The sequence below is a fragment of the Syngnathoides biaculeatus genome, chromosome 8 (assembly GCF_019802595.1).
Source record: "Syngnathoides biaculeatus isolate LvHL_M chromosome 8, ASM1980259v1, whole genome shotgun sequence".
In the NCBI taxonomy this organism is placed as follows: Eukaryota; Metazoa; Chordata; class Actinopteri; order Syngnathiformes; family Syngnathidae; genus Syngnathoides; species Syngnathoides biaculeatus.
In genome coordinates this window covers 432,120-447,787 of record NC_084647.1, presented here as the reverse complement: position 1 = coordinate 447,787, position 15,668 = coordinate 432,120, and the positions used below count along the sequence as shown (strand labels likewise).

General features: G+C 39.5%; 1 protein-coding gene across 1 annotated transcript in view; it reads right to left on the bottom strand.

Annotated features, from left to right (window-relative positions):
- Positions 1-15,668, bottom strand: part of lsamp (limbic system associated membrane protein) — a 161,676-nt gene that overhangs the window by 5,862 nt on the left and 140,146 nt on the right. The window contains exons 5-7 of the mRNA XM_061827933.1: positions 10,746-10,877; positions 10,295-10,415; positions 783-931 (exon numbers count right to left, since the gene is read on the bottom strand). Coding sequence (XP_061683917.1) covers positions 783-931; positions 10,295-10,415; positions 10,746-10,877 — 402 coding nt within the window. The remainder of the gene's footprint in view (positions 1-782; positions 932-10,294; positions 10,416-10,745; positions 10,878-15,668) is intronic.

The following is a 15,668-nucleotide window of genomic DNA, read 5'->3' as shown; positions in this document are numbered from 1 at the left end:
TTTGTCTGAGAAAATGGATATACGGATACATCGTGAGGCCAATCGGTTTGTTATGTAATATTAATTCATAGTAGAAAACATTCTGCATAGGTTCCGGACTTTATTGAAACAATGCTGTTGATCAGTCCCCTGGGGAGAATAAAAAAGTGCACTTCATATTGTTTACTTTTGGCCGAGGATATGTTAGCGTATCCACGATTCTGGAAGGTAACTCAAAGTAAACTAATGTTCATTGTTTTCAAGATATTGGAAGTGTTCTGGGCTACAAAATGTCTTTTCAAAAATACGACAATAAACCCAATTTGGATTTGAGTTAAAGCCTTGTGAATTACATCAGGGCATCCAAATTATTATTTTTTTATGTTAACATATTTGCCACTTCATGAACCAAATCCTACTAGAATTTCAAAACATGACTAATGCCAAATGTGAATTAACTAAAATAGAAATTTACATGATATATTTGTAAGTTGCTCAAGAGAAGAAGGTTCGGACACAACTGGAGTGAAGATGATAAACTGCATTAAAGGATTTTTTCAAACAAGTGGCGGCAAAGATGCGACTATGACGATCCAGATTATAAGAAGCTATTAATTTTAAAAGTAAACGTTGGCAGAACACTATAATGCACAACAATGGTTTTGAATTGAAAATCTGTCACTCTGTATTAAATCTCATAGTCTTTTATGAGCCCTCATCAACTGACTGACGAATGAGTTCTGCTTTGAAATAACACAATGGGTGCATTACAGTCAGAAAAGGAAAATGGACTTCAAACTCACTGTAGAGGAAGAGACTGGAATTTTGGACCCCCAGTCGGTTTGAGGCCACACAGGTATATTTCCCATAATCCTCTTCAGTGACACTTGGAATCATGAGAACAGTACTAGTTCCAAGAACTTGGATATTGAGGCCCTGCGCACTGGACACCCTGCATCAGGAGAACAGATCAAATGAAGTTCGAAGTGACAATAAGAAAAAAAACACACCTTATTAATCATGAGAGCAGACCAAAATTACAAGTTTAAAATTTCACAGGGGAAATTTTCTTCACTTGTTACAACCAATTCTTCTTTAAAAAAAAGTAATGTTTTGACAAGATTTAGTGTGCTGCTCACATCCTGATTTGCACCAACAAGATTCTGACAATGATGTGAACTTTGAAATGCAAACTAGGGCGAATCAATACAATTTGACGGGTCACTTGGTAAAATGCACTGCATACTGATGGGCCAACCTCTCCCCCTTACACTAAATAAGACCTCCAACTTGATGGATCCTATATGTCCTTCACTGATCAAGGCCTTTGTATGATTAAGACGAGGTTCATTTATGGTGCGTCCACTTAATCTTGCTTAAGTGTGGTGACCATGAGTGAGGCCACCAGAAGTTTATGCTGACACACACGAAACGGAGCGTGAACAAGAAAAGAAAAGGAAAACCCATAAAGCCGGGATGGCTCCCGGTGAGGCGCCTCGGAAGCCGTGTGCAATGGCAAGTGCATGCTAATGAGAAAATGTAAAGTACACACACACACACACACACACACACACACACACACACACACACACACACACACACACCACACACACACACACACACACAAACACACACACACACTGAAAAAAAAATGGTCTGAATCTCCTGCCACAGGCCTTATCATCATGAGAGGAGTGCATGATGAAAACGTGCGACAGCAGACCTGCTGAGAGAGCCACACAAGGCACAGCACCACAGGGAGTTGAAAGCTATATTCACCACTGATTATAGATCAACATTTTAAAAACAGTAGCAGCAGGAATAAATTGACTAAACACGTTATTTGATTTGTAGGGAAGATTACGTTTACACTCATAGGATACGCTCACAATCTGATCTGGCCCAGTATACAGTGCTACACTAGATCTTAATTCTGCTTTAACCAAGATAATACTCGGGCTGACTGCAGCTTCTACAGAGACTACTTCTAGATTTTTTTTTTAATTATTCACATATGTGCATAGGATGTTTTTTTAAAGATACTGTTGTTAGGCCTAATGTTATGGTTAGCTACTGTCTTTGCAAAAGATATTGACTCAATAAATTCAGATTACTGGAAAAGGTAGAAGCATCCCAAATTAGTAAGCATTTGTTGTAAAAATGTAGACTACCAAATGTTAGATATATTTGTGAGTGTGGTGACCCACAAGGGAGGGGGGAGGATATTTGCCCAGGGAATGTATCTTTCAGGGAGCAGCAAGAGATGAAAGAATCAAAGGGAACTGTTGGATTCAAAGGGAGTGGTTGGCTGTATGAAGTGAAAGCACTCAATTTGGGGAGTCGTGACCCAATGGTTAAGATTATCACCTGGCACCCCGGGGTACCTAGGTTCAAGAACCCTAGACTCACAGGTGTGGTGTTCTTGAGCAAGACACTGTTAACCCGACTGCTCACCAGGTGCTTCAGCTACCTCCTGCTTCAGTGCATTCATCTAACAAGTGTGTGTTAAATGTGATGGGTAAAATGCAGAGAACATATTTCATGTGCATGAATGAATGTTCATGATTCGTCTTCTTTGTATGTCGAGAGTAAAGTGGCACGACCAGTTCTCATCTCCTGTCTTGTTTCTATCGCATCTCCCCAGAAGGAATGCATTTATTGGATCAAGAGCACAACTGAGCAAAATATGCCAAATATTCACTGCTTAAGCCAAACAATCTTCCAAACATTAAGTTTGGCTTTTTGAACAGGTTGGTAGAAACACTTAAAGCATTAATACAGACATGATTCAAGTTAAAAACTTGAGAAGGAAGTTGAATAAGATCATTTGTTTTTCAGGAGAGGTTTTTGCATATCTTGTTTTTCTTGTCTTTCACTGATATCAAACTAACAAGTTTATGAATTCATTTTCCGGGAAAGACTAATTAAAGGAAAATTACTAAAAGAGATCATAGTTTGTGTGCATAATTGGAGGGGGGGCTTTCTGATAAAGATAAGCTTGGGATAGTCCAATGTCTTCCAAAAGGAATGAAAGACCAGACATTTTGAGAAAATGTATCGTCCTGTTATAGAATTTGTGTGTAACTCAGAGAGCAAAATTGAGGTATACTACGCAAAGATTCTGTCAGGCGAGTGAGTCATATTCAGTGAGTAGCTTTTAAAAAGCCTAAAGAGCAGCAATCAGTTGTTTGAAATGGTCTCTGGCGCTCAAGAACCTCTCGATGCACGATCTTCCAAAGGCTCCCATTCATGCATAAAGCTGTTTTCTGAATCAATACGAAAATTATTAAGAGATGCATTTGCAGTGAGCTGGCAAAAACACAAAATGTAACTTCAAAATGTTTTTATCCACTTATGAATGCTGTGTAACATTTTAAGGGTACAGATGGCATAGCACTGTAATGTTTTGGGGCTGGAATAATATTTAGGAAAAGGAACAAAAACAGAATACACATAACTGGGAATACAGCCCACAGAAAGAAAGCCTTTAACCTGCCTCGTCTTGATAACGCTCATCTGGCACAACTGACTGAGACTCTTGACCACTGATCATGGAAGCCATCGGGCGTCCTTTTCCATGCGCCCTCCAGAATGAACACCAATAAGAATCTTAAATCTTTTGCTGCCAATGGTGGCACGAAGTCTGTGGACATCGAATTATGTATTCCTCAAACTTTAAGTGCGGGCTTTATCACCTCGAGTGCTTCATTTTCCATTTTTGTGATTTGTTGTGTCAGGAAGGGCATCCGCCGTAAAAATTGTGCCAAACATATGTGCGTTCATCTGAGATGACACGCTGTGGCGACCCCGAAAGGGACAAGCCGAAAGAAACTTACTATTTAGCATCTATGCATATTTGTTTTCAGAAGTTGAAAAATTCTGTTTATTTTTCAAAAGTTCCAAAACGTTATTATTCCAATAATTTTTACAAAAGAGCTGAAGAAAATGAATCACCACTAATATAGACTTTACACAAGCATTTGATAATTAGTATTATGTGTTATAAATTATTATTTAATCTTTAAAGGGTTTAAATTGACTCTTGGTAATTATAAGCTTCCGTATTGTTTAAAATGCCGAAGCAGCAACATTTATGAAACTCAAAACTGTATTTGAAGCACTGCCAAACGTTTGGATACAACCCTGCAATTTGAAGTTTGCAGGTCAACGTTTTGCAATTTCCACAGGCAGAGGGCGGCAGAGATCCACTTCACGATCGCACTCAGTACTTGCTGCACCTGATCCTTGTCTCACTAATCCAAAAACCTCCATTGAAGTGGTCGCAAGATGGAAGATGCAAAAGAACGGCGACACTTCTTACTCTGAAGCATGCATCAAATAGTTCGTTCTCTATAGCATGATAATGACTCAAAGCTGGTGGCAAATGAAATGAAGGGCTATATTTTGCTGAGCTTTGTGAACCAGAAACGACGAAACGAAATACAATTGCTGTGACAGTTTTGGATCACCTGATGAAAAAAAAACCTCACATGCTGAGTGCTGACTTTAGACTTAGTGCTGCTTATCCTGAGCTGGAGTTTATTAAAAATGACTTTGGGTGAAAGGCAGACTGCACTCTGGACTGGTTGCCAGTCATTGTGCACATATAGAGACAGACAACCATTTATTGTCACTGAGAGGGAACATAACCCACAGTGGTTGTACCAAAGGCAGCTGGATGTTCCATTACAACATCAGTGACTTATTTGAAAATAAATTGAAAGATTTTCTGAACAAAGAGAATTCTGTTCCTTGAAATGATGCCTTGCAATACACATGTCTTAATCCTACAAGTACAGGACTGTATGTCTGGTAATCCTACACCCCACAGTTAAATAGGCATAAGCAAAAAAATTACTTTGGTTGTCGCAGGCACATGTGAAAAAGTCACTTCAATACACAAACTCAGCAAAATGATTGTGGAAAACTTTGTTGAATTTCCTGTGTTGTATTCTGACATTAATTATGTTTTAAATGCTGATTAATTCTGAACTATTTGGGAATATGTTCCCTTTGTGGGTTTATTTGGCAAGATGAGTTTAACAACACTAAACTCATTAGAAATGGCTACATGCAAAAAGGCCTCAACTAACTGTATGGTAAGGAGTTTTCTTGGATGTAAGTATTTTCAGTTTTGGTCATACTCGGGTCTCATCGGGCTTTTGGTTGGGTTTGCTTTTTTCTTTCTTCCTACAGTGTTGCATGTGGAAGTGGGAGTGGCTGACCATTCAAAGAACAGCACGACATCACACCTTGTTGGTCATCTCCAGAAAAGCCTGGCTCAGACAGAAAATTCTGCTGAGTTTGGTCATCCTTACATGTCGCCATACTGGTTTATCTCCAGTGAGCGAATCTTCTCTTAATTTTTTCTTTTTTCTTTTGTGGTCTGTCAATTTTAGCTAGCTGCCACACCAGTGCTAATTGGTGTGCCTGCTCCTTCGTGGTCAAGTTGGTTTCCGCCATTGTCACCAAGCAGGGAAATTCTCCTGCCTTCGTAGTTTAACTTGATTTTTTTTTTTTTTTGCCCAAGAAGATTTGTCCCCTTCAAACAAAGTGGTTGAATTTATGATATTTGAATGGCTATCTTTTGTGTGGTAAAGGGACTTCTTCTTCTTCTTTTCCTTTTAGCTTGTCCTGTTAGGGGTCGCCACATGGTGTCATCTTTTTCAATCTAAGTCTACCTCTCTAACACCAAGTGTACTCATGTTCTCCTTCACAACATCCATCAACCTTTTCTTTGCTCTTCCTCTCACTTTTTGCCTGGCAGCTCCATCCTCAGCACCCTTCTATCAATATACTCACTGTCTTGTCTCTGAACATGTCTAAACCATCGAAGTCTGCTCTCTCTCACCTTGTCTCCAAAACATCCATCTTTGGCTGTTCCTCTAATGAGCTCATTTCTAATCCTATCCAACCTTCTCACTCCAAGCGAGAACCTCTGCATCTTAATTTCTGCTACCTCCAGTTCTGCTTCCTGTTGTTTCTTTAGTGCCACCATCTCTAATCCGTACATCCCCACTGTTTTATAAATGTTGCCCTTCATCCTAGCGGCGACACCTTCCGCCAACTGTTCCACCCCGCTTGTACCCGTTTCTTCACCATTCATCAAAATGTAAAAACAAAAAACAAAAACAAAATCAAACAAATAAAACATTTCGGAATCTTTTTCTACTTTTTAAAGTCATTTCCAGATACCATATCTTATAAAGCAGCTTTTAACTTAAAACCTGCCCTGCGACTGAATACTATACAACAGATATGGAGAAACATGAAGGCACATGAGAAGAAAAGTTAAGTACAAAGTGTATTTCACAGGAGTTAAGAGGAATCATCCAGTGGCACTCCACTGGCGAAGCTCACATGATAATTTAACTAAGACATTAAGTAAAACATTACAATCCAAATTCTTATCGGGGTTGGAGTGGAAAATAGAGTGAGGCATCAAATCCATCTTTTGTCAGCTACTTGTAATTAAAGCACACAATAGACAGTAATTGTCAAGTGAAAATAGAAATGGATTGAACGATTTTGTTCAATTTTTACAGGACAAAATACTTCACATCGTACAAATACAGTACTTCAGCCAATTAGCCATGCACTTTATGTATCATCATATGTATCTTCTCTCAGGAAATCAATGCATTATCTTCACATAATTTCATTGCAGTAAACTATGAAATCAACTAAATGGGCAACGATAAAGCTTCAGGCTTGGGGAACAACGAAATACATGTAATGATTAAGTAAGCATAACATACATGTACACACATAAATAAAGGTAACTGTATTCCATTACTGTTACTGTTGCTTTTGGATTTGCATCTCGGATGCTCTGTGTTGCTCTTGCATTCCAAAAACAGGAACATCAAACATTTACAGAACAATACAGAAAATATGTATTGTATTTTGATTCGCCTGACAAGATACATCTGCCTGATGGCACACAAAAGTTGATGATCTTGCCATTCCTAACCCTGAACTCTCAGCTAAGCGGGACAGACCTACAAAACAACAGACATTTGTCTCGGCTAAAGTGGACCCGTGGAACTGGACAGGCACCCCCTCACGGCCTCATGGGCCTGTAACAAATATCAGACTTCCCCATGAACATGAAGGGTGACTTATTCCTTTGGAAAAGACCCCGGGGTCAAGTGATGTCTGTTTCAAAATAGTCACATTGACATTTAATCAGATAAAGCTTGATCCCCCGTAAAACCCAAGAAGGACAAGGACCTCTCTGTGGTGACATGCAGGATGACCAAGAAGGTTTGCAAGTCTCTACGTGCATCCTTCATGCAACTGGGGGAAGGAATTGATTGATGAGCGCCACCCAGTACTGATTCAAAACAGTCGAACTCTTCATGATGGTGTTCCTTTGTGGTTTGAGTGGACAATGAAATGACTTGGAAGAAATCCCACATTTGTACCAAACAAAAACAAACCTTCATAAACATTCCAATTGTATCCCTTGATTTCTGTCTTTTATGTGTTAATTCTACAGGTCTGACTATGAGACTAATTGAGAAAGAACCGTACTTCATGGTTTGAAGCTTACTTAGGTTATGTTTAACAATAAGTAGTTGAGTGCAACATTTGACTGCTCAAATCAAGAATCCCATTGAATATAGAAAACCTTTTGGAGAACAGAAATTGATAAAGAGTTTTCGTAAAGGTTTTTCGTTACTTTCCCTAAAAGTGTAAATATAAAAAGAGATACGGTCACAGTGCCCAATATGAAACATAGATAGCTACGATTGTAACATTTTTGCTTGAGTTACCCCGGACGTAAACACATGCGTTTACTCTCCCTTTCCAATTAATTATGCACTTATCCATACCAAAATACGCTACAATATGAATATATATTTCATTACTATTGAATTTCTCAAGTGGAACGGTTTAAGACTATTTAGCACATGTACCTCACAGTTTTGGGGACCAGGAATCTGATTCCGGCCCTGCCTTTGTGAAGTTAGTTAATTCTCCCCATGCCTGCGTGGGTTTTCTGTGGCGACTGAAGTTTCCTTCCAGATCCTAAAAACATGCGCGATGGGTTAATTGAAGACTCTAAATTGCCCACAAGTTTGAATGTGAGTGTTAATGGTTGCTTATTTATATTGTATAGGCCATGCTTGGCTGGTTGGCTGATGACCAGGTCAACCCATCCCAGAGTTAGCTGGGATGGGCTCCAACATGCCTGCGACCCAACTGAGTGTAAGCGCTGTAGAAAATGGATGTATGGATGATGATGATGGATGGATTTGGCCTGCAATTGTTTGGCGACCGGTGCAGGGTGCACCCCGCCACTCGCCTGAAGACGGCTGGGATATACTCGAGCACTCCATGACCCTAATGAGGATAAGCAGTTCATACAATGGATGATGGATGAATTTCTTGTCATTTTGGTGCTGGAGTAATCCAAATGTCATTGAAATTAATGAAGTTACATTACTTCAATAATGTGGTAACTATTTTTTACTGACTACAATTTTTAACGGGTAATGGGTATTAACAAAATACCCTCCAATCCTGACTACAATGTGTTACCATTAATATCCAAGAAAAAAAGTGCAACATCATTTGCAGTTTCTTTCAGTGCGAGAGAAGACTACACAGGCACATTGCCAAAATCCTCCAGGCGGCAAAATGATGATGACAACAATAGATAATGAAAATTATTTTAATGGCCATAAATCTTTCTATCTACTCGTGTGATAGTCCTATTACTATAGAGACCCTATCTGTAATAACATTCCTGACAGTTCTTCCAGCAATTTTGTATAGTTTTAGTGAAGTAATTTGGGTCCAGCATCAGGATGGTACAGTCACACTCTAATGCACCTCCACAAAAAAGTGGAGGTGCATTAGAGTGGAGGGAATTTGGTCTTACTCCGCATTGAAATAATCATGTCCCAGCTGTCATTATCCCGGGAAGTCATTATACTTCAGTCCTTGAGATTTGCATTAGACGTGAACATCTGCTTCTGTCACATTAATAGCACTTTCACAAGGGAGAGTGAAGATTTGTCTCTGTGTCAAGCCTGGCTTTCATTACAGTGAAATTACTGCGTCCTTCTTTTAAAAAGCTTTTTTTACACTGTAATATTCAATCAATTGTGCAGTATCCTGTAGTGAAACCTCAGTCATTAGCAGATGAAAGATGCAGTGTCAGATTATTACACCTGAAGATCTATGAACACACATTTTGAAGAAGGTGCAGATAGACTGATTCACTTCCTTGGTTGGTAGAGTTTCCAGTACTTAGACCAGTCCTTGCCCAGAGAATTAACTTGATGCGAAAGCAAGATTTTCAGGGTGATTGAATGCCATCACAACCCTGGTCCAAAGTTGCATATACACTGTGTGAATTAAGTCTGATTCAGAGTGGACCGTTTTTTTTTTTTAGCTTTCCACTTTCTAATATTGTTAAAGTTCCTAAGTTGTGCAGTGTACACGGGGAAATCAAGGCCCAATTAGCCGGTCCTGACCAGCTGTGCAGCACTCGGATGCTCCTGCATCTAAGGAACAAACTATTTTCTATTCAGGAAACTTTAGATGAAATCACTGGCTAATAACATCCTCCCTAATGGCCTCTTGTTATGGCTATTTGTGATAAATGGTGGTAATAACTGGGGCTATAATTAAATATGTTGGATTTTGTGCAACTTGCATCTTTTTAGTGTAATCTCTTTAGACGTAGATAACTGACCCGGCTTAAAGCATCACTTTAAATTAGCAAGTGTGATTCAATGTGATTTTAGAGTGAAATATTGACATAATAACTGAGTCCATCACACACAAACAGAGCAGTATAACAGTGATTAGTGTGATTAGTTATTGCCTCAAAGTATAAAGGTTCTTGGTTTGAATCTGGTTGTTCTCCATCACCTTGTCCCAGAGTCAACATTACTTGGGGTTCTTGAAGACTGAACTCTTCACAAGTGTAAATTTGAGTGCAAATGGTAGCAAGTGTACTCCGCCTCTCAGAACTCTGCTTCCTGTGGTAAAAAAAGGTGAATAGGATGTGTCTATCATTTTTCTACACTGCTCGTCCAGTTCCATGGAAGCCGGAGTCCATCCCCTTTGACTTCAGGTGAACGGCAGACCATAACGTGGACTGGTCACTTGTCAATCACAAGGCACAAATAGAAAGAGAGAACCATCCACGCCCACATTCCCATTGTAATTAGCAAAAGAGGTAGAGAGTAAAATAGGTCCATATTCAGATAGAAGCATTTCACACAAGGCATCAGGATGTTACTATTAACATTGACTTGGGAGTTGGAACAAAGAAAACATGAAAATGTTTTTTTACCTTCTTTCATCCCTGTACCATTCAAATTCTGGTGTGGGGACAGCAGTAGCTTCACACAGTAACGTCCCCATGCGACCAAGCTGGGCCTCTGAGCTTTGGGTTTTTTTAATTGTTGGAGGGTCTGCAAATCAACAGCAAATTAATGCCAGTTCCATTTATACTTGTAGTCAGTATACGACTGATTTTATAAGCAAACAGTACACCTAAGAGGAACCACCTATATGCTCAAAGGAGGCTTGATAACGCAATCAGAGTAATGATTTATATTGACAGCAGTGGAGGGTGCTTGAAACTGATCATGCTCCAGACTTCACACCTTCCGTTCTATAAGTGTCAACTCTTTCTCTCTTGACGTTCATCTGCTCCATTTCATTGTATATGACATGGGGTATGATGAGAGTATTGATCAATGCTTCCAACGTGCTCCAGGCTGCATTCTGTGGTTACTTACAGTTAACAATCACGTTGACATATTTGACATCAGGTGTGGCAACATCATTGCTGGCCTTGCATTCATAGCGACCTGCTTGAGTTCGCATGATACCAATAATGTCCAGGTACTCCTCTCCATCCAGGGGCTCAGCTGCACGGAAAGAAATATACGAGATGCAATGAGTGAGATGTGTACACATTTACCTGTTTTAAACCAAAACCTGTGTGTAAAAAATAGGCAAGGTAAATAAACAACAAGAAATCCTGATTCCACCTGAGTATGTTGTGAATTTTTGGTTATACCAAGTTCACATTTTGGCTTCGAGAGTGTAATAGTGTGTAGTAAGTAATTCTCTCTTCCTAACAAGTCTCACATTTCTTTCAAATTCTTTGACACACTGTGATATTATTATGTATCGTTAAAATGGAGACTAATAGAGGAATAACATTTGCAAACTGTCAAAAGAAGCATAATCATCCTATCCCATCTTATCCTGGAGGCTATCACATTGGACTTTGGGCGAGAAACAGGGTACACCTAGAACTGTTTGCCAGCCAACTGCAGGGCACATACAATAAATAAGCAAACAGGGGTGCAGCACCATATTATGGGCCCCCATACTGCACCTCCAGAATCCAATACAGTGTTGCAGTTTTTACAATGCAGCACAAGGGTAGATGTGCGATGCCCAGGTGCTTGGTCAGCAGGAAAAAGTCACACAACGGTAATTTCTTTACAATGGTCCACTTTCATCATGCTTGGCTAAATTGCCTGTGTGTGCATGTGTGTGTGTGTGTGTGTGTGTGTGTGTGTGTAGGAATACAGAACCTACACAATTGATTGTGATCTATTAAGCTTCGCCTTCGATGGGATCTGGATAGATATTTACTTGTACGGTTTTCTACTGTGTTCACTAAAAAGCAAACCTCATTATCAAGACATAAAGGATTTTCAAAATTAACCTCAACGTACCGATGATCAATATCTAAACCAGAAAATACTCGGCTCTCCGCCTTGATACCGGCAATTAACATGGATGAAGAGGAAAGGTACAATGTAAGGCTCTCAATAAATTGTCTTATGCCTTCTGTTGCATCTACAACTGAAAAAACCAAAAATAAAAATTAATTTGAACAAAGGAAAAGACGGAGACCACCAAATAAGATGTAAAAAGAAAGAACTTGACCAATGGTGTAAATTCACGTAAATGAGAGATGTGTGCAAGCAATTTACGTGTTTAAAACATTTAACTGTCAGCAGACTCACCCGATGCATTGAGAAAGGAATATAATCAAAGCGTGACAGGATGTGATTTACTCGCAATAGAACCAGTTAATGACAATGTAGCATTCCCTACATACAGAATACAAAATCCTGCATCAGTGTGTATTATCTAAGTAATTAAGTGTAATGAAGATCGAATGGGTAATTTTGTCCAAAAGGAATTGTGTGGGAGTGTATGTGGACTATGTACACGTGTGGGTGTATATTGCTTTGCTTGGTATGAGGTATGAGGTGTCTCTACGGTGAGTTTGGAGCATGTATGTATGTAGAATATACATAATGCTTAAAGGTTTCCAGGAGACTTTGAAGATTGAGGCTATTCAAAGTAAGCACACTTTGGCTACTGAAGGCTGGAATTACATTGCATCACTTCTATATTTCACTGCTAATCTAAAGAAAGGAGCAAGAATGTGTGACAGTTATGGTAAGGTATTTTAGGAAAGAAAAATGACTAATGACTAATCTTGTGGTACACAGTAAGATTTTACACTGTCCAAGAGGGCAAACGATCACTTATTTTCAGCTAAGGAAGTTTTCAGGACAAAATAAATAATTAAACATCTGATGATTGGCTAGAACCAGCTCCAAATTGTGAACCATTAGGGTCCTTTGTCTGTTTCATTGATGAGGAGAAAATGTTGACCAAGTAAATGATTAAATTACAAGAAGCTTTATTCAGAGGGATGGGGCCTTTGTCATTTTTAATGTTGTCATCTGTTATCTTAGCGGCATGGTGGCGCAGCTGGAAAGCGTTGGCCTCACAGTTCTGAGGACCCGGGTCCAAGGCTTGTAGGGTCATCACCTAACCCTCCCTGTGTAGGGTTTGCATGTTCTCCCCGTGCCTGCGTGGGTTTTCTCCGGGCACTCTGGTTTCCTCCCACATCCCAAAAACATGCAACATTAATTGGACAGTCTAAATTGCCCCTATGTGTGATTATGAGTGCGACTGTTGTCTGTCTCCATGTGCCCTGCGATTTGGCTGGCAACCAGTTCAGGGTGTACCCTGCCTTCTGCCTGTTGACACCTGGGATAGGCTCCAGCACTCCCGCAACCCTTGTGAGGATAAGTGCCTAAGAAAATGGATGGGTGGATGGATCTAGAAACCAACATGACCGTTGTTGCGTGCACAAAGAACCAGGCGACTGAATCTAATGTATTCCTGGCTTTCCTCATTGGGACAGAGTTAAATTGTATAACAAAACAGCAGACGGGTGACAACTGACAGTGAGTGAAGCTACTCAGACAGCTTGTCTCAAGTGCCATTTTTTATTTGAGAGCAGTGACCAGTGATCAGTTGTCATGTTAAATTTGTCTTTCCCCTCTATGCGTGTCTGCTTCAATCCATCTCCCTGCCAATCTTCAAATTCCTTCGCAGCTTGATGCAAGAAGGGCTGCAAATACACATTTTCTTGTTGCCGTTCTCCTCATATTAAAGCCCCTGTAAAGTGAAAATAAAAATGTCTTGTAGCTTTGACACACTACAGCTAATCGAGATGTTCTCTTGGATCCTAAAGACTGTAACTATCTGCTGATAGACTGAAAACATACCGTGCACTATGTTCAGCTGTCAATCAAATATAGATATCTAACATTAAGCATTTGATTGACAAAATATCCCAATATGTTTGAGTCGTGAAAATACAGTACATCCACTTAAAGCCTCCACTATCTTTAATAGTCTATAAAAGTATTTCAGTTTAATTGCTGTGGTCTGTTATAGTGTAGATTTTTCAAAGTATTATTACAGTTGTTATTCAATTGTTTATAAGCTGTTTGAACAATATTTTTATCTATTTCTCTTGTTCCTGCTCAATGTACTACATTTAAATCTATTTTGTATTGTTTTAAAAGTGTGTTTAAGGATCATGATTTTTTTCTGCTGTAAGCACTTTAAAAAATATGCCTAGGATGACTTAAATATGGCCTTTTGATACTGCAAGGTTTCACTTATCGCAAGTGTCTGGAACACAACCCTTGCGGTGGAGGTCGGAGGTACTATAGCCTACTGAGACATTGCGGTGCTTTTTCACTCCACAATGTGGAGTTTTAGTAAACTGCTAACGCGTGGAGTAACCAATATTTCACCGTCTGACTTGGTGTTTTGTGTGGTTCCACATAACGGAGACAATATTAACCACTTATTAAATACCGGGGCACACATTTTTCCACCGGAGGCTTAAAAAAAAAACCCATTTTGCTCACTTATTTCTTGGTACAGTATTTACAAATTCACAATGGCTGGTGTTTAACCTGAGTACAAGAAGCAGAATAACCCAAAACACATAACACTTGAGAATTTCAAAAACAACACTGAGCCCTTCTGTAAATTTTGTTATCTAAGGAAGATTAATTTTTCAGGTTGTAGGCAGAGCTAGCTAGCTAGCTAGCTAGCAAAGTGCTGTTCTAGTTGGAATGGGCCTTGTAATAAAAAGTATTTGACTCACAATTGTGCAGGAAAAGTATTGATTCAAGAAAGTGCTCAAGTATTTGTATGATTGGGGAGGGCCATCTCATGGCAGAAAGCCAAAGTGGGGCTTCGTTTTAGCCAGGCCCCAAAAAATCCAGACAACAGAAATGGTGAAAAAGAGTTTAATGCTACATCTCAAAAGGTCTTAACGTGTTTTCATCAATTATCTGCAAACATACTGTAAATATAATCTGTATCAGTGAAAAAAGCGATGCAAACGCTTTGATTGGGAAAACATCCCCAAATGTCTAAAAGGCAGCACAATAAGTGGGTGTTTAGAAGAAAAACTCATCAACAAAAAAAAAAGCTGTTTTTAAGGGCATGGAAATGTATTTTCAAGACTATTTATTAAAGTGTTTTGAGATCATAGTTTATGGTCTACATAGACTGTACGTATGGTTTCAACCATTAATACAGGCAATCATAACATTATCACAAGTTATGGCACTTATAGAGGTACCAATTATTTATAAAAATTCACTAATTGTGGCCAATCATGGTACCTATCTTTCACAGAAGTTCATGAAGAACTATACATGTTCTAAATGGCATGTGACTACAGGTTTAGGTTGGCCTGCCAGTTGTTCATGTTAATTTGAGCACCCAGTAGAGCCGGTGGAGTTCATGTGCCCTGCCACCCAAATCAAGACAAAGCATGTCAATACGGCGGGTGCAGGTGGTGAAAGTGCGAAGACTGAAACAAAAACCAGCAAATTCAGCTCCAAAATGGATGGTTATCATTTGCATATCTTCATGCATCTTTCATCAGCATGATTTTACCACTGTGCAAAACATTGCATTTACTTAGCGAATGTTAATTTATGTTAAACAGCTGATTTAAATTGGGTTGCATAAAAGACCCCCACCCCAAACTCTTTCCAAGACTGCGGTACTGTTTCTGTACGTTTGTGTGTGTGTGCCCAGTCACACAAGTGTGTCTCTGCATTGCTTCTATATGTACATGCACATACTGTATTATACTGTACATCCACTTCCCCGTTGACATTTAATTGTGTCCATTTGTGTATGTATAATCTCAGTGTATATCTAATGCATTCACAAAGTGGCACGGTGGTCGACAGGTTAGCACATCTGCCTCACAGGAGCCTGGTTCAAATCCAGGCCTTGGCTTTGTGGAGTTTGCATGTTCTCCACGTGCCTGTGTGGGTTTCCTGCAGGCACTCTGGTTT